General features: G+C 35.1%; 1 protein-coding gene across 1 annotated transcript in view; it reads right to left on the bottom strand.

Annotated features, from left to right (window-relative positions):
- HGF (hepatocyte growth factor) overlaps positions 1 to 19,522 on the bottom strand; it is a 65,695-nt gene extending 46,173 nt beyond the window's left edge. Inside the window, exons 1-5 of the mRNA XM_072965435.1 lie at positions 19,277 to 19,522; positions 12,451 to 12,616; positions 8,145 to 8,257; positions 6,569 to 6,683; positions 1,438 to 1,580 (exon numbers count right to left, since the gene is read on the bottom strand). Coding sequence (XP_072821536.1) covers positions 1,438 to 1,580; positions 6,569 to 6,683; positions 8,145 to 8,257; positions 12,451 to 12,616; positions 19,277 to 19,364 — 625 coding nt within the window. The 5' untranslated portion in view covers positions 19,365 to 19,522. The remainder of the gene's footprint in view (positions 1 to 1,437; positions 1,581 to 6,568; positions 6,684 to 8,144; positions 8,258 to 12,450; positions 12,617 to 19,276) is intronic.
- Positions 19,523 to 20,563: the final 1,041 nt, after the last annotated feature.

Genomic DNA, 20,563 nt, shown 5'->3' with positions numbered 1-20,563 from the left:
GGCAGGTAACATAAATGCTACACTGTTTGAAGTTTGACCAAGTTACCTTTCCCTGGAAAACACTGTCCCAAGTCAAATAAATAAATAAATAAATGAACAAACAAACAAAACTCCTTGTCAATGACTTTCAACCTCAGAAAACTGTGATATTGGAGAGTTCCCTAAAAGTAGAGTTTTTCTTCCATGTGTAAATTTAACACAAATATTAAATACAGACTTATTCATACAAAACAGACTTATCCATTACGTTATCACAGATCAGTTTATTATTTTTAAAAGAAAAGAAAACAATGAAGAAGTTATAGTGAACAGAATATGATATGGAATGGAAAGTAAGAATTTACAAACAGATGGAACTGGCTCTAGCACATGAAGTCAAGAATTTTAAATTAACTAACAACAGAAAACAAATTCACCTTCTCTATGACAATTAGCTAACAATGGCCTTTCCATGTGATAAATATCAACCTAATATTTAATGAATATTGTGGAAGAATTAGTTCAAGAATATTTGGTTAATAACAAATAGGTAGATATCTTACTATAAAAGTTGGACAGCATTCCAGCAGTCCCCCCGCCCCACTTAAAAATCCTACTAAATTTTTATCAGAATTTAATCCATGTTTCATTTAGATTTTTAGAACTTTAGTTTCTGACAAAACTAAAAAGCCAACTATTCAGTAACTAGGTAACTTAAAAAAAAATGAAACTACATACAATGCTGACATGGTTACTCTTCCTTCTTGTCAGTCATTCCATTTCCACTGTGAAAGTAAGGGCTGTGCCCTTTTCTAGCTTGTGAGAGGAGGTGGAAATGTAGACATGGATTTAGAGTGTCTGCCTTCCAGACAGCTTGGGATCAACTGTTCGGATCTTTTTGGATACCATTCTGAATGGTATTCAGTTGCAGTCTGTGTATCAGATTTAGTCACATATTCACCAGAACACACATGGGGCTCTCAAACTTTCAGTGACCTGCTCCCTTATTCTCATCTGGGTTTGTATACTCTTGCCACACCACTCCAGGATAGGTTTGAGAAAACTTCTGCAGGAGCAGGTGCTGGATGAGGAAAATTAGTGACTCATAAAGGATAAGTGTCATGTGGCTCCTTTCAGCTGATGTATGGGAGCAGATTTTGAGGTATGTGAGTTTAAAACAGTAGATGAGGAAGCCCAAAGTTTTACTCTCCCCAGAGAGGTAACTGAGGCTCTTTTGAAATTCAAACTGATAACTCGCTCCATTATTTTGCATTAGTCTGATGATAATCAGTTTTTAATAATCATTTTTTAAAACATCCTGTAAAAATGCTGAAATAATAATCTATGGTTGCATTTGAATGAACATCGTATTCATTAATTCTGTTAACCTTTAATGCGAGTTGCAGTTTTACACAAAGGGGGAGCAGAGCGCCCCACACGGCATTCAGGTTCATTTACCTTCTGAACACTGAGGAATGTCACAGACTTCGTAGCGTACCTCTGGATTGCTCGTGAAACACCAAGGTCCCCCTTCTTCCCCTCGAGGATTGCGACAGTAGTTTTCCTGTAGGTCTTTACCCCGATAGCTCGAAGGCAAAAAGCTAGTTTTAAAATGATAATCATTACAGTATAAGAGCATGCAACTTATTTTTGGCCTATTAAGTTCACTAACTAGTGGATATGCTTTCCTGAAAATAGAGAAATTCTTTATTCTGTCTCAGACCTTCTTATATTTACTTGAATTCTGTCATTTCCATCCATTCTTAAAATACTTCTATAAAACATTTATCTAACTGAATTCTCATATTCAGCATCATTAACAATGACTCATCTGTGGATTTACTAAGAGTCAATCATCCTAGAACCTAATTGACACTTTCAAAGTTCCACTCAAAGGCATCAAGCGATTGAGGAAAGCCACTTAGGAAAGAACTGCAGAAACACTGAACCTGACCTTGAAATCTCTCTATTACACTGCTTATCCGAGATAATTACTTGTTTGTTTTTTTACTTTTTTTATGGAGAATAGCCCCCCTTTTTCCTGCACAATTGAGAAACAGATTGATGAAGTAACAGGAACAAAGGGTCTAGAATCAAACTGAACCTCGACTCAAACTTCACCTTTCTGTCTTTCTAGCTGGAGAACCCAGCAGGTAATTTAGCCTCTTTCAGCCTGTTAGCTTACCTGTGCACAGAGTAGACCATAACTTAAAACATCTACACCTTATATGGTTGTTTGAGAAGTTCAAAGAGATAAGAGAATAACTGACACCTAGTACATGCTACCTATTACTAAACACATTCCACTTAGTAGTCTTTAGTTTGTCATAGTAGAAAACAGAATTGCTTATTTTCTTTAAAAATATTAATAATTTTCACTGTGACTGGGGCTTGGTGTTTTCAGGTTTAGTTCATAATAGTTGGCCATTGAGTGCAGAATGCAATACATTACCTTCATTTAAAATTTCTAAAGCCCTAGTTATAATTTTGTTCCCAGCATAAGGTATTTCGACAAAATAGCAGAAAACTCCAAAGCCCTTTTTTATTCTTTTGTAGTGCTTGTGGCATTGGCCTCAGTGATGCTGCATGTGTCTCCTAGATTGCACACAAAAAATCATAAGTAAACAGTATACATCTGAAGGTAACATTAGTAAGCACTTTTTTGTGAAATCTGGCTACATTTTTAATAATCAATTCAATTTTCCCTGTAAAACTTAATTTCTACTTTTATTGATCTCTGAATTCTAAATGGTTCTTAAGTTAGAATAAAGTCGAAAGATTTTAGTTTCTCAGTTAATACCATTCAAATGTGTTTCCTACCCATTGAAACTTCTAGTTAAGAAATAATCATTTTTCATCATGCTGTGGCACAAAATAAATATGGACATGCCTTGGGTACCGAGCAACATTCTGCAACGAAATTATTTAATTCGGACACCAAATATACCAGAGTTAAGTCTTCAGAAAATATAAATTATTGGTAAAAAAGAGTATTCTAAAAGACTTACTACTAACCAAACATTTTCAAGAAATCTATTAAGTATTATAAGCTTTATGAAACTCCCGTGTCTTTAAAGAAAGATTCTTATATCCTTACTTCACCAGCATTTTAAGTTTGGCAAACCAAAATTAGACATTAGGCCATATGATTGAGAAAAATTGTAATATAATCAAAGCTTATGATTTCACAATTCCTAACACTATTTAATTTTCAAAGGAAAACTTAGTCATCTTTCATCTTAGTTTTAGCCCCATTGTTCAAGAATAATTCAAGATACCTTTTGTTTGTGCCATTGCTTGAAATATATCTCCTTTTATTTTTGCCAGTTCTCTAACTTTAGTAAATTTATAATGAAATACTCATTTTTGTGATAAAATCAAAACTGACTTTTTACCATACATTTCTCATAAAGCAGAGCATTAATGAAATTTACCTAAATTTCCCTGTAACTCTATTTTCTGAAAAAGCTTAGGTATAGTATAGTAGTATGAATAAATTATTGTTAATCACAGTAATCTACATTGTTGCCCCATTGTCACTGGACTAGTCCTTAGACAATTTATTTACTCTTTGGGTTTTCAACTTCTTTGTTTATAAGAGGAATGGAATGAATTAGAATATTACAAGGTCCTTTATTTTGCATCGCTTTATGTATGAAGTTTACTTAAAAACTAAATAATGATTTAACACATGTTAAATGCACACATATAAAACATTCACAGTTTTAGAGATTTTTGTTACACACACACACAGAAACACACACATATACCTTTCCAGTGGATTCGTAAAGCTAAAGAAGCTATGAAGGAAGTAGTGAATGAATCAGTAAACAGTTTAGTAGGAAAAATACAAGTAGGAAGGAAGAGAGATAAAGTCGAAATCAAAACTAGATATGGCTGAAAGATGAATAAAGGTTTCTCACTGGACTAGTAAAATGAAAACTGAAAAGAAAAGGTTCACTGCTTTTCATAATTCCATATCAATGCATATCAAATTCCTTTTTAGGACATGCAGGGTAAAGCACTGTCTGGGTCACCTCTTCCCTTCATTCTTTGGTATATATAAGTCTTTACCCAAAGTAAGTGGTTTTCTTTTGTGTCCTGAGGTTTTAATCTGCTTTTCTCTAGTATCGCATACTTGACCAAAGGGTGAAGCCTCGCCCTGCTCTTTGCAGTTACATGTTCATTCAACACATGTTTATGAGAACCTATTACAAACAAGTCCTGTTCCAGTCAGTAGGCTCTGTAATAAACTTTTATTCACATACCTACTATTTTTGGTTCTTTGTCATTGTGAGCAAGTCTTTATTTTTAGAGAATAAGTGAAGAAATATTTAAAATTGAGTTATATCCAAATATGCTTTGAAATAGAAATTAGATCTGGGTGCTAGCCACGTCTTCTTCTCTTATAATATGAACAGTGTTCATAGGAAATTTGATCTATTCCATCATCTGCTTCATTAATGAATGCTGGGTGGCCAGTGAAGGATACAGATGTAGATATCATGTCACCTGATTTTCTAGTTAAGCTTCTATACTAATTTCATCATCTATCATCATCTTCCCATTAAGCCACTTGTAAAATATTTCAATTTAGGGAATCAGCAATAAATCACTCCTCTAGATAGATAGATAAATAGATATATAGGTAGATATATAGATAGATTCTTTTGCCATTTTCCATAAAGTTAATCTTTAACACTTCTAAGTGTTAAGCTATCATATAGATATTCCAATAAGCTGGTAATTCATGAAAATTGTGTTGCTCCCATTGAATATAAAAAAAAAATTTTAATGTGCAAGGTCCTCTCAGCCCTACAGCTCTATATCACAAGGAAATGTTTGCTGGTGAAAGAGCTGATTAGACTGGGGAGCCAGTTCCCAGGGAGATCTGTTTCACATGTACTCCTCTAACAGAGACTCACAATCATAGAGAATTTGGGTTGAAATAAGACCTCTGGTGGGTCAGTGCAGTGCACTCTCCTCAACTAGGGTAGGATTGATTTCAAATGCTGTTCCTTTGTTCGTGAAAAACTTAGATCTATCTATTTAAGAGAAATATATTCCTCACTATGCAGGGAGTGACACCATGCAGATCTTTATGAGAGGACAAAATGAATTACATTGTTTGTTTGAATAGAAGTATAATACTATGTTTCAGAGATATTCATGTATAATTATAAGTAATTAATTTGGGAAAAAATTAGTTCTGTGTCATTGAATCACTGTCAGGCTGATCCACTTGGACACTTACTAGCTGATGTTAACTAGGCCAGAATCATAGGATTGATCCCATTGTGGAGCAACCAACTTTTATTCTTTGTATGTGGGCCAGTGAACTCCTCTCTGTTTACTAAAGTAAAATTATCTTGTATAGTTATGACCCCTCCAAGAAATTATTGAAATGGAATAAAAAGTGGATTCATCAAGGCAAGTCATGACTACTACTGCAAAAATAAGTCACAGCATGTGTCCTACTAATCTGCTGAGTGTTCCAAGTCCTGGGATTGTTCAAAGCACAGGTTATAGAATGACACTGGCTGGGCCATACCACTTGCTAGTTGTGCATGACCTTGAAAAATTACTAAGGCTCTTTGTCTTTAAGTTTCAGCATATAAAAATTTGATCTAATAAAATCACCTACTATATGGTTCTTGGGGAATTAAATGAGGTAAACCACTCAACAACTAGGCACATGGTAAACTAAATCTTCTAATGCATTTAATAACCAGGGAGGGCTGTTTTAAACTACTTTAGTTCCTATGAAAATTGTTTGTGAAAAAAGTCTTGAAAAATTCTGGCTATATTTCGCTCTCTAACAGGTATATTAGATATCTGTGTTTCTCCTCTGCAGTTAAAACTCTCAGACTAATGAGTATAGATACTATGTCTACTCATGTTTAAATAGCATGCATCTGTTGTAATGAACACAATTCTTTCAAGTGTAGACATTTAATTTCCAAGAAATAAGAAGCTTTCTCCAGTCATTAGGCACTAGGTGAAATGGGAGAGCTGGTCAATCTGAGGCATGAGTTTTTAACTGAGGTTCTCAATTTTGGCTGTGCTTCGGAATCATGTGGGGAGTTTCTTTTTTAAAAATGCAGAATCCCCCAAGAGATTCTGATTTGATTGGACTGTGTGGACACCTGGGTGGTAGGGTTCATTGAGGGCTTATGGCAGGCGATCTTAATGTTCTGCCACCATGGTTAAAGAACAATCCTGCCCGGGGTAAGGTCAGGATCTGATCCACCTCCAATTTATCATCGTCAGCCTCTCCACTCCAACTGCAGAGTGCTGTGCCTTCTCTAAGGCAAAGAGAGGGGAAAATATTGTTAAATTATTTATTTCCAAATACCACGATCTGTAAATTGAGATTTTGAGGTGAAATAACATTAGGTCACATCTTAATGATAGTTTTTTAATCCTTGTTAAATATCAGTTATGAATTCACACAAGACTCGGCCTAATAAAATTCAGTGAAGTTGGGTAAATTATAATAGAACTATAGGATTATTGTGAAGGGTAACCTGAGATTGCTAATAAATACATAAAAGAGAGGCTCTAGCCTCTTTTCTTCATCTATTCTTACCTGTGTTCATGTGGTATCATGGAATTCCAGGGCTGGCATTTGATGCCACTTTTAGTGATAGATACCGTTCCCTTGTAGCTACCTCCTTTACCAATGATGCAGTTTCTAATGTAGTCTGTTGGAATAAAGTGGAAAAACAGTTATAACTATGTGTAGCATATACTGTATATATTAAAAATTAAAAGATAAAATTCCATTTAAATCTTTAAGTAACTAATAGTTGCAAACTATCACGAATCAAAATGAAATTTTTTGCCTAAGGATTCTACTAATATTTCCAAACTAATACATTTCATAGTGATCCAAAACAGAAGAAAGTCTATTGAGAAGTATTAAGTTTGCAACTATGTACCTGGATAACTGCAGAAATTAGTTTACATATTTAATGTAGATTAGTCTACTGGGCAGGTGAATTCAATTTGGCACAATGATTTGCTCAAATAAAGAGACTGTTTAAAAAAATATTAAAAACAAATGTTAAATGATTTGTAAACCTTTACTGAATTTAGAAAGTTATTTTAAGATAATAGAAAGAACTAATTTGTCTTTTTATCGGTAAAATTGTGTGGGTTTTTGTGTATATGGGTATATATGATGATTATATTATGTTGATTATTATTTTCCATCTTTGCTAACGTATCAGCTGCTAAATTATGGGACAATCAAATTGAAACAAGACATATATTCCTATCAAATAATAGTATATCCAGTTGTTAGCAACCTAAAGATTGGAGGTAGTTTTATACTAGGTTATGAATTATGTTTAGGATTTATGGGATTATTGAGATATACAGAGATCATCTTATTTTCTACCATGAATTAAATTTAATTTAATTTAAACATCTTCCACATTAACAAAGAAATAACTGCATGCTACCAATACCTAAATTTAATAAAACACAATGTGGTTTAAGAAAGCATTAAAATTGAAATAAATATTACTATCCTAAATATAATTCATGATTATTATTTTGTGTGATGAGAAATTCATTTTGTAAAATTCATACTTATTTAACATTCTTCATTTTATTGATATAAATCTGCTTTTGAACAAAGTAAATACCTTGTGAATACAGGATCAGACTACTAAAATAGACAAATTGACAAATAATGTGGTCAAATCTTTCTCTTAAAGATTTTAAAAATTATATAAGTAGGAGTAGATCCAACTAAATTCAAAACCTCCACATTTTGTTTTCTGCAATCATCACTAAAACTTAGTTATCCAAAGTTGCTAAAATTTAGAAAACTATAGTAAGCTCAAATTTGCTTTTCTATAAAATGTCTTAAACTAATAACTAATAAAATGAATATGGAGAATATCAGCTCCAGGAGATGCTCCTAGAAATAAACAGAGGGAGGAGATAATAGAATTACGGAAACTTTGGGAAACGCTCTTGATAAAGTACCATGTATTGAAAATAGGATGCTAGTGTCATCTGTCTTAATGGATGAATTGACTGCATAGCAGATCAAGTATATAAGAGAAAAATCAGTTGGGAAGAGCACTGTGGCAGGAAATTACATATATTTATACTTTATTTCATTATGAAATTTTTACAGAGAAGCCAGTTACCTTTGTTTTCATAGAGGTCAAATTCATGGCCAAATTCTTTTTTCACTCCACTTGACATGCTATTGAAAGGGAACCAAAGGCATCGTTTTCTTGCTTTATCAAAAACAAAGGCCCTGAAAAAAATATCTGAATGAAAAGAAGGAATACTATTTATACAGCTTTTAAAGAATAGGCACGTGGTTTAACCAAGGTGGGCAATATAAAAAGAGATGCATTATTGCATATACATAATACAAACATGAGTGATATTCAAAACTACCATTTTGACAGCCAAATAAGAAATAACAAAATTAAATTTTTATAGGTATAGGTTTAAATCAGATAGAATAAAATTTGAAGTATTCTTATGTTATTCTAAATGATGTCTAGAAAAATGAGGGCTTCAAAAGCAAAATCAATAGATTCCATACCTACCTAGATTATTTCTGAAGACTTTACTTTTTTGTAAGTACACAGCAAGTTGGAAGATTTTTTGTAGTTATATACTGATGATCATATTAGACCTATCATGATTAATTTCCAAAAGTTATGATTACATAAAGTAAGTTCTAAAGTGACATATTCTAGAAAGCCTTAGACAAATCGCCACCCCAGGAGATCCTCCTAGCAAAGGGTGATCTGAAATCTAAGGCTTAGGAAATTTTGTAAATAAAATCTGTTCTTGGTAAGTTATAAAGCATTGAAGCTTATTAAAGGCTATGAAAATCCTGCTATTAGGTAACTTCATGTAAATCAATATTTCCAAAGTAGATTTGATTGCATAAGCATTTTTATTTAAAAAAAAAACTACTAATATCATAGAGAATATGCTTTTAATAGATCATCTTGGCAAAAATTACTAAAATGTGTCACTCCTACAATCATCATTCCTGTAGCTAAGTATTATGTTGGTTTTTTGTTGTTCATTAAAAAAAATGTTTCTGGAGCAAAGTAATAAATACAAAAAAATGCCTTAACTGAGGATAGTAAAGTACTTGATAAAATTTTCAACACATTGTTATCATTTTTTACAATATAGAAATTGTAAGTTGGTATTCTGAACAGTTTTCTTTCCATTAAGAAATAGTATTAAAATCCCTTCTCATTATGTTCATGCTGATCATAACGCCACCATTTACAAGAATCTATTAAAAGAAATACACGGATTTTTCTAAGAATGAGAACTTTTCCTTTCCAGACCATATATTTTTGACAATGCATTTTCTTGTAATTTTAGATTTTTTTAATTAGTCATTTATTTCTTAATATTTTAAGAAGTTTTAAGTAATTTTAAATAACTGGGGATAACTTTTATAAAACAAATAAACAAAAGATGTTATAAAATTATTTTAAATATTTTACCAATTATTTTATATTTTTAGTGCAATTTATTTTATATCCAAATAACTTCAGAAATTTTATTTGTAAAGTTTTTTCTTTACTTACATATAGACATTTTTAAATACCCACCTACGAGAACATTTACAGCTGAAATAGTATGAAAAAGGTCAAACATGACAAATCTAAAAGTATATTTTATTTTTGTAACTGTGGCAGAATAACTTGATAGGAGAAACTGACTAATAATAGATTTGAAATTTGATCTGGTAGATAATGGGCTTATGCAATACATGTTAAATCTCCTATTTCCCTATGTAGGGTGTTGGAGGGAAGATGTTAAATGAAGTTGAAAGCATAGTAATTAGATAAAGAATACATATGAAGATTAAAAACTCAACAAACATGTAAAAGGAAATTTTACAGTTACACAAACAAATACCAGCCACTTAATTTCACATTAAAATTAAAACGTACCACACATATATGAACCACTTTTCTATGAACAGCATGGCTTTGACATGAGATCACCTTGCAGGTGACTCATGAGCCCTATCAGGAACATGTAAGATTTGCCTCTATGAATACAAAGGTGATTCCATCTGCAAAGTGAGTGACAGGTTTCCAGTTTGCAGATTTTATTCGCCCTTTTCTTTCATTTTATCACAATGCCGTATACCGTTAAAAATGTGTTTCTCATATCAATTTACACCTCCATGTGGACTGGATCCAAGCTGTCAAATCCCATGAGTTGCATCTTTTTTTCAGTTTAACTGTAGGAGTCTTTATCTTAGCCTTACTTTAATTATCATCTTCTTTCAAGAATTTATTTTGTCTAGTTTTCTAGTTGTTTATTTTAAGAGGGCAATTCCCGTACCAGTTACTTAGTCATAATTAGAAAAGGAAAGCCTCCTATTTTCACCTCTTGAGTGAACTCATGAACAGCAATTTTCTGAAGAGCTTAGAATGAGGCATTCTTTCTGTCTTTCAATCTCTAGGAAATCAATATTGTTGATACATTCTCAAGAATAAACAGTGTTTGAGACCATTCTGCCTCACACTCCCTGAACCACAGATGGTTTCACACAGCACTGTTGGTATTTTCCAAACATTTGTGTGTATTTGCCATTGTTTTTCAGTGATTTTAGGTCATGTTACAGGTCTGCAGAAAAGATACTTTAATTCAGTAAGAACCTACTTTTAGAGTATCACAGTATTTCTATTCAATTCTGAGTAAGTAATATATTTAGTGATACCAAATATATATTGGTATGTATACATATTTGAGATAGCCAAGTATGAAGGATGATACCATTTCAGAGCTGAGAATTTTGGCTGTACATTGGTATTATTACATGTGGCTTTCTGCACAGGTTGCCATAAATTAGGAGACTAAATATAACTCAACCAGAATACAGTAGAAAAGCAGGGAGCCTCATGTACACAGGATATGTAAAGATACATTAATCAGGTCACATGTGTTCTCCAAAGCAGCAAAATCCTTTTAGTTTCTCCTAAGTAAAACAAAGGGAAAGCTTTGTTTTGTTTTGTTTTTTCTAGGCATAAGGCTGACTAATGTGAAAATCGAGAAGTAGCAAATCTTTCCTTACTTGTGGATCCAGGAGAGTGTATTTTCTGATTCTTAGTTAAAAATCAACAGTGAGATGTGCTTCTCCCATTCCCTTTGCCCTGTCCTTCTAACCCTGCGAGGGGACAATACAATAAATCCAATCTCCACAATTGCCAGAACATCTCTATAAATCTATATAGCCGAGATGTTGATTGAGCGTAATTTTCTCTAATTTATTTTTTAAAAATCTCAAAGGTTTTCTAGGAGAGTTAGAGAAATAAGCAGAATTATCATAGGAATTACTTACAAAGTTAATTCCCTACTCCTCGTGCCAGGTAACATCTTCCTAAAAGTGGCAGTTTAGCTGTAAAAATACTTCCAGAGGAGATCTGAGTGAACAGAAAAGAGATAGTTTCTCCTCCCCCTGAATCTGTTGAAGACCTCCTCTGACCATGACCTTTTGCCTCAGGTCTATAACACTTACTTCCCTGAGAAAGGCAAGAGGAAATTAGGACCTCTTGCCATGACATAATTAAAATCTGTGTTCATTACCCAAATGTTACTAGCATAGAACTCAAAAGTGATAGGATGCCATGTGCAATCCTGGTAAAATGGAATGAAATTGGGAATACAAAGGTGGAGAGTGAGTGAGGAGAGGGCATGTTGATGAAGAACTAGGAAATGCAATTTCTGCTGGCAGTTTGGAAGACTGTTCAGATGAAATTGTCACCTTCATGGCCCTAAACTCCAAGTTTTATACTCTGGGAACACTAGCAAAGACGTATGGAATTCTTCCCTGTGAGGTCGCACAGAGCCTGTCATGAGATAAGAAAACTCTCTATTTGAGTCCCCTCATGCCTCTTTGAATTGCCTATCAATTTTTACCTAAAACTTGATCATCACTACCCCCCAACTTCTTTTAAACAGCCTCTGCTGCTGACATCAATCCCTCTAGCTTTTGTTGTTGTTGTTTTAATCTAATTCTCTCACATCTTTCATTTAAATCCCTAAAGACAATGATAAAAGTTGCAGTAAATTTTGGTTGTTGCCCAATTTATATTCTGAAAATCCATCCACTTCTCTTGTAAGAAAAAAAATGTTTAATCTGAATAGAATATTTTTAAATGTTAGAGATAAAAGTTAATCTAAATGAATTTTAGTTCCTAAAGTTAAATTGTCGTAAGATGAGAAAATATAAACTCCATAGCTAAAGCCACTGTGGATTCTAAAAGATCTCAGTTTATGCGCTCTCCCTTACTCATACTTCCATTAAATGAGGGCTCTTCTGTTGTAATGAGTTAACACTAAAGTCAAGCTTATAATTTTAAAGGCACATTACATTGAATACCCCAAAAATGATGATAATAAGTATATGCTGTATTTGGAAAATTATCCTCAGAACAAAATAAAGCAACTTACTTGCAAGTGAATGGAAGTCCTTTATTCCTAATACATCTGTTGGCACATTGGTCTGCAGAGTTCATTTTTTTGGTTTTTATCTTCAGTAATGGGTCTTCTTTAATTAAAGTAGTCTTTGAGGACTTTTTGAATTCATGAAGCGTGTTTCTTCTTTTCTTCTGTCCTTCTATTAGTAATAACGATTTTGAAAAACACAGGGAAAAGCTTTTAAGGCTCATATAGAAAAAGTGTCCCTAAGAATCTACAAGATAATGATTTTATCTGACAACATACCAGACTTCCAGGAATTGAGGGTGGAGTGAGGTGGAGAATGATACTCTCAGATAGTTAAGAGCAAGAGGGAAATATATAATCGGTGAAGATTAAATAACTTATCATGCAGCGTCACTCATCTACATTCTTTCCAATAAAGGATGCTTTTAAAAATTAGGACAGAGTTTCCTCTTAAGAAATAAGTAACAGGATAGTCTCCAAACAGTGTGAAAGCAAGCTCCAGGGCATAGCATATCATGCTCTATAATTAAATTTGTCATTTCCTTCTACAGTTGGTCCTTATGCAACTTATAGTATTAATTAGCTAATCCATTCAACGACAGGTGAGAAACTTCTCACTGAAATGGTACAGTGGATAAAGTGTTCTGACTTGCTCTTTAAAGTATTTCATACTATTCATACTTTGACCCTTCTCATTTCCAACAGAAGTGTTTTCTGTGCTTTTGGGCACTATTTCTTAGTATCCTTGAACTGTTTTTCTTGAAATCAAGCCAAATGCTATAAATTGAATGTATGTAAAACTTCAGCCTTTAATGTAGCACTGTCATTTTTCTTCATGAAAGTATTCTACAAGGCCCCTAGATAACATGAAGCCTCCCATTAAAAAGCTAAGGAACAGAGCTAAGACATCCTAAAAGACTTAATCTTATGGATAACTTTAGAATATCAAGAACTTGCTTCTTTATTCTTAATTTGTGCAAAGTTACATGGTTTCTAATGATGATCATCTCTTCACAGTGATGATCAAATTATCTAAGAGATTGCAGGTATTGTGTAATAAGGAAGGACATGATTGTGCCCCTCCTCTGCATGTCAATTCTTTTGCACACACTTATAACAAAGGCAGTAATAATATATTTGTTTCTAAGATGAAGAAAGCAAGACACAGGGGATAATTGACAACTTAGAAGATCTGATTCAAAATCCAGCTTTCTAGTTTCAGAACCTCCACTCTTAAACACTTACGACACCATCTTTCTCTAAGAATTGCTAAGAAAGCATGCAGAAATACAGCTTGTAAATAGTTTCTAAAGACTGGGTTTAAAGCTATCAGTAAAAAAGAAACTTGGACAGCAAACCAGGAAATGCATTCCTGGTCTTTAAATGTGGTGAAAACTGTCAAGAAAAGAGGGTGAAATTTTTTCTGCAGAAAATTTGAAAATGTGGCTTCAGAGTGAGGTACCAAGAATGGCATCATAGTCTTCAGTTTGCCAGCAACCACGGGCTCCAGTTATTTTATTAAACGTACAGATGCTACTCATTAATGTCGATCCTAACCTGAAGCCCACAATAAATAAGAGAAAACATGAATTCCTCTAAATTTCTGGCTCTCCGTAAAACTCCAGAACACAATCCCCAAAAGACTGGTACTAATTCCTGTAATAATACTTTCATTTTTAGCTTTTCTTTGCCCTACAAGATGGAATGGCTATGGTAGGACAGATATAATTTAAAAGACATTTTAACATAGAAAATTCTATCAACCAAATAAATAATCTATCAACATGTTATTTATTGAGTGTGGACCAAATGCCTAGCATAAGGTTGGCAGACCGATGATAATACTGGCATTCTTATTGACTTGCCAGATGACTTTGTTTAATTACCTGAAATGCTAATGTCCTATTACTCAACCTACAAAATGAAAATTATATTTTAGTTGAACTGAAAGGAGCTATTTTAACTGTAATCATTTGGAAATCAATTTGGATAAAAAATGTTATGAATATGCAAAGTTTTAGTTTTGTTTTTGAAATTTCATTCTTTAATTTCTGGCATAAGAGAAGAAATTGCTACTCTCCCAAGCAAAGATGTAGTATAATTCTTTTCAAACTTTGGTTTCTGCCACAGGACCACGTTAGTGGGAAATAAGTCTCTCCAGTGAGAGTTTCTCCCTCTTTTGACTTTGCACTATTTCTTAGGTGCTATGAAATGTTACAGTGCATAATAATCATCTGATTTCCTGTATAAATTGGACTATTTTTAGAAACAAATAGTAGTTAATGGATGAAGCAAATCTATGTAAAAATCTATCTGCCAAAATGGAAAAATTTATCAAATAAATTCAATTAAGTGGAAGTATAGAATTAAAATTGGCCTAATGTATGACATATTCATTGCATATCCTCAAGTGTGAGAGAAGAGCATAAAATTAAAATTAAAAAGCCTAAGACAAATATTGAGTTCAGATACGTATTTTACTAATTAATAAATAAAATAGAACCCTTGGTCAATGCTCTGGTTTCTTTTCTCAGTGCTGTACAACAGGAAGGCAGGCACTGAGGACAGCTGTAGAGAAAGCAGTCTCTGTGGGATTGCTTGCTATGTTTAATTCTGCAGATCCTCAGTTGTCCTATTGAAATGTGTTAATGCGTGGTTGTACCTCATAAAAATAGTCTACTCTTGCTTGCTGATAAACTTTTCGATCACTACCTTTCATCTAAAGATCAAAAAGTATCCTGAAAAGCAAATAAATCTATGATTTCCCTTTACTAGATAATAAATAGGAGAGAAAAGCTTGTCTGGGGCAACAAAGCTAGTCAGAGGCAATCAGAACCAGACACCGGGATTCCCTTTTCACTATTTGTTTCTCATGACTTAGAAGCTTTCCTTTATAATCCAATCATTTCTACTAGGTCAGTAACTAATTTCTCAAAAATATGAAGTTCAAGCTAGTTGTACATCAAGTAATTCACACATCTATAAAATTAATTCCTTCTTCAATAAAAGAAAAATTCAAAACAGAAGTCATTCAAAAACACAGCATCTGAAAATAAAATTCCTTTGCTGAAAATAGTTTCAACTTTCCCTTCCATATGTATTAACAACTGATGCTTGTTTTACTGAAAACAGTTAAAAGACAAGCTTAATTTGGGAAGAAACTCAAAAATATCTTTGGATCAGATTTTTCCCTACTATTTTTTGTGCATGACTGTTAGTTGAAGTTTATAAACAAAATATTGAAATGAAATCAAAGGGTAAGAGATCACTGCAACTTTGTCATGCTTTCCTGTACTTTAAATTGCAACTCCTTTTTCCCTCTTCTCCCAGCATGGGAAAACATTCTTGAAGCTATATTTTCCGAAGAACCTGAATTCCCTATTTTAGAACTGAAATCATTAGGATCTTAGTGAAAACCTACAAACAGAAAGTAGGGTCAAATGTATCAAGGTGCTTGAAGAAAGACACATTTTTCCCTCTGGTCCCCAGGCCTCACACTCATTTCTCTCAGTACCTCATATATTTTCTTCTGTGAGTGGACTAACCATTGACTTCAAAGGAAAAGCATGCAAGGAAAGGATTTGCAGGGTGTGGAAAGAAGCAGGAATCTGGCTCCACATACTCTGAGAAACGTAGCCACATGATTAGTGATTAACAGCTTGAAGTGGCAAGATGTTAAGATGAAAGTACACAAATAATTAATGGAAGGGAATGGTGGTGACTGGAGACTTTAAGCTTCCCAAAGGCAAAATTCATAAGTACAAGCTGAAATCATCATTGCTGTTACCTAGGACTTGGGTTTCACAAATGGACGATCATCTCCCCTTCTTTAGAGAAGGAAAGAATATCACAGATAAAGATATCAAGAAGCGATCATGTCAGATTTAAATCAAATGTTGGTATTTGAGAAGGAGCAAAATTTTCTCTTCCAAAAAGGTTTACAAATGAAATGATGTTCAATGTGAGATGAGGGATCTCCCTAGATATTTCCCTCCTCCTACTTCATTCCACTTCCTTGTTCAGCCTCTCCCTGGTCCCTTCGTTCACTGTCTGTTTCTGCCTGCAGCTCTCCTCCACACAGCATCCAAAACAACTACACTTCAGTCAGGTATCTTGTCAACTCAGAAACTTCTAGCTGCAACCCATAATGCTTAGAATAGTATGATTTGGCATAACATTCAAGCATGTACATGCTAGTCTTAACTTTTCCAGTCACAGGCCATTACCCTCCCTCAGGCACCCACTACTCCAGCCCCACATGACTACCTGTCCTGTCTTATACTTTCTCACCTCAGAACCTTCAGCCACTTTGTGCTCCCCTAACTTAGGTCCTGACTGTATTACTACCTGTCTGTTCATACTCAGCTTGGGTACTACATACTCCCTAAACCCAGTTTGATCCTCTAAGCTAGAAATGAACTCTTGCAGAATTGTTCTTATATGACTTAGCAAAGTTTATTTTTTAAGGTTTCAGTTGATTTCACTGCTGTTGGCATCGATATAAATTAAAGAAAATAAGCACATTGCATATTTCATTCAGATCGATTTGTGTAGGAAATTCAGCTCTGTCCCTTAACTAAGATAGTAAGGTAAAATAACTCAGGTCTTTAATCTCAGGTTCCTCATGTAACATGAGTCAGTCCAATAATGCCAATCTTATTAGATGAAATAAGCTTTGTTTTAGAATTTTGATCCGTAACAGTTGCTCATAAAATGTAAGTTTCTTTCTCATGTGTTCATCTTTGCATCTCCCACAGGCTCCTAGACAGGTGCTCATTTAATGCTTCTGTTGTTACAGGGGATTGGATATTTGTATCCAGTGTAGGTGGGAGTGGACGAAGGGTAATTCTGTGTAGACGAAGTCCTGTAGAGATGGCTTGGGTTCACTATTAGGATATTTCTTCAAATTTTTGAAACTTTTCAAAAACATTCTACTCATAACTGATTGTCACCTCATTATAGCATCCACTTCTTTTCTAATACTATCTTACAATATGTAAGAAAGCAGACTCAAGATAAATCAAAAAGTATAACCAAAGCAAGTGACAACAACAAAAACCTCTATGTTAGATGACGTTTAAGAAGAGCAAACTTTCTATGTATGTTCTAAGAAAGCTACCCATGTTTTCCATTTTGAAGAATGTTCTTTAAAAAAAAAAGGTATCAAGATAAACTTGCCACCCAAACAAAGAGAGATCCTCTTTTGATGACAATTTTAGCATTATCCACTTTAGAAATTATTCACAATATATCTGTAATTCCCAGTTGGCCTCTCCTTGCCTGCCAACATACTCTTGGGCTGCATTCTCCCTGTACTTGGGAAACGCAGTCATTTCAACATTAGCCAAAGTGAAATATAATTACAAATGTATGTCTCCTGCCAAAACTTCAGAATGCATGCCAAAAACAAATAGACACTGTCTATGGTTGATCTACTGTTTGGGTTTTCCACACTATGTTCCCCATGCATTAGCACAGATGATTTCAGGTAACCATATTCTACTTCATCCCGTCAACATTTTTTTCCCTAAAAATAAAAATCCTCTAAATTTTAGACATGACTTCAGTTTATGCTCAGAATCCCCCAAACCCGCAATGTTGTAGAAAAATCCATTTTAACATGAAATGTCTCAAGGATGGTAACATGTTTGAACTTTTTTTTTCACCTCTTCAGAAATCTAACCTAAATGTTTTCAAACAGACCCTTCCCACACAGTATTGTTTTCCAAAAGGGGTACTTCACAAAACAGAAGAAAGTCAGGTGGGTTGAATGATTTTCCTTGTCATTTAGCAAATTCTTAATGTTTTCAACCTTTGTATTACATCAGAAGCTAGATCAGAGGTCTGATAAATTTCATATTTAACTTATCTCAGAAGATATAGCCAGTTCTCTGTTTTATATTATGAAAAGCCCGTGTCTACCATCTGGGCATTTGTTCTATTCTTTTATTCCCCTGTGCCTACCTATGATGCTCACTACCTTCTCGTATTGGCATCCCAGCCACAACAATGATAATACAACCAAATACAGATGTTTCCTCTTGCCCTGATAACAACAGAAAACTTCCCAAGGCAGCAAATGAAATCTCCAAACTCCTAGGCAATATGAAGCCCCAGGCAACTCCTTCCCAAACCTGTAAATTCTGGGGAGAAAACGAGACTGAAAGGAGCAGTTCTGCAGCTTTAATCAAAGTCTCATAATTTTTGCCTCCCTTGCACTGCAGTTTCAAAAGAGCAGGCATCCATACCCAGAAAAACAGATCTTAGGAAACAGGCTTTCTCTTTCATTTTTATAACATGCATACACTCAGAGTTCAATCTGCCTTCTCCAGATGAAAACCTGTATCAAGTCATAATTTGGCTCTGAACGTTGACTGAGTGATGTAGAGTGGTGGGTTGTCATGGAAAATTGTCCTCTGGGAAAAAAAAAAATGTGTCCCTGCTGTACTGACCATCACTCTCCTCTCTTCAGATCAGACCCTCTGTTCAGCTTTAAACTTATCCAAACCAGCAAAGTTATAGCCACTGTTAGCACTTCATCCCCATCCCACCATCCACAACTATTAGGCTGAGAAGGGGCTGGGTCAGTGGGTGGGGGGGATGGAGACACACAGAGGAGACGCTAATGATCATTTTAAATGCTTTTCAAACAGGAAAAGAATGTCAAAAGAAAGCTAAAGGAGAGATTTTTAAAAATCTGTACCACATACTGAGTTAAGGAAGGATGCTGGGAATATGGTAAAGAGAGAGTGTTAGGAAAAGGAAAGGTTAGCAAGAGAGAATTAAATAATGATAAAAATGATACTAATAATGAAGACAAGAAAAAACTAACCTGCATAGGGGATGGCGATGGGAAGCAGGAGGAGGTGTAGAAGGACGTGCTGCAGCAGCAGGACTGGCAGAAGCTTGGTCACCCACATGGTGCTGCTGGATGTGCTGGCGGGTCCCACTAGAGGAGATGCCTGGGTGAAAGAATCCTGTTCCGACTCAGTGCCTGAAGAGCCAGTCGGCTCTGAGCTGCTTTTTATTGCGATGAGCTAAGTTTGTTGTGTGATTAACTGGAAAGATCTAGGTCTGAACTCCCTCTTACGGTAAGAAACTGTTTAACAACAGCCCTTTACTCTCTTCCACCCCCCCTCCTTTCCTCACCTCCCCCCCAAAACAACACCAAACAGATCCCAGCTCCCCCCACCACCACCACTCTGCTTAGGAAAGAAACTTACAAAGAAAAGGTCACCTGGCCTGAGGCCAGCTTCAATTTGGAAGTTCGAGCTCCAGATCCCAGTGGCTCCTATCCGAGCAGGGAAGGGAGGAGCAAGGCTCAGCTCAATAGCTAAATCAAGGCATAGGCAGAGGACTAATTCGCTAAATTTAAACAGGAAAATATATGTGTTTACATATCTATTTGGGAAAAGAGGAAGGGGAAGCTGTGTAAGAAGAAAGCAAAGCGTTGCCTTTCCGTCAAATGTGCCTCAGCTCCTAATCTGTCTAGTTTCACTGCTAGAGCAATCTAGGGATTCCAAACACTGACACAGGTTCCCTGGGGTGTTAGAGACAGGGAGGGAGGGGGAGGCAGGCTGGGAGCCAGAGCACAGGCAGGTCCAGCCCAGATAGAAGGAGGTCAGGTGAGAGAAGGGTATGGTATCGTGGTGTAAAAATAAACAAGCGAAACAGAAGTATCCACAATGTCAGGCAGGAAAATTGCCCCTGCCCAGCGGGCTCAGCAGGCAGCTTTTTTTCAGAAGCTGCATTAAGTGCCCTAGTCATCATAAATGTACCAAAAAAGCACAAAAGAAACTTGTCTGATTTGGGGTCTGTGATAAAATCTGGTCATGTTCCCATCTTAAAATCTCTAAGAGATGGGGATTAGCCACTGCCTCTCCCTGACAGATAAATGTAGCACAGACTGCATGTCCTTGTTCACACACATACTCTCTCTCACACACGGATGTCTATGTTATGCATACCTTCTAAGACTTTCACTGGAAATCTCTCAGGCTGTTGGAATTCATGAATAATTAGTGCTCCTCTTTTCTCCAGCTCCCCCACCACCACCATGCACTCACCAGGCTGCCTAAATGTGAAGTGGAAGGCTGAAGAGCTTGTGTTGCTGCTGGGG

Source organism: Vicugna pacos, chromosome 7 (assembly GCF_048564905.1).
Source record: "Vicugna pacos chromosome 7, VicPac4, whole genome shotgun sequence".
In the NCBI taxonomy this organism is placed as follows: domain Eukaryota; kingdom Metazoa; phylum Chordata; class Mammalia; order Artiodactyla; family Camelidae; genus Vicugna; species Vicugna pacos.
Note: the sequence above shows the minus strand (reverse complement) of the source record. Positions and strands in the feature narration are given on the sequence as shown.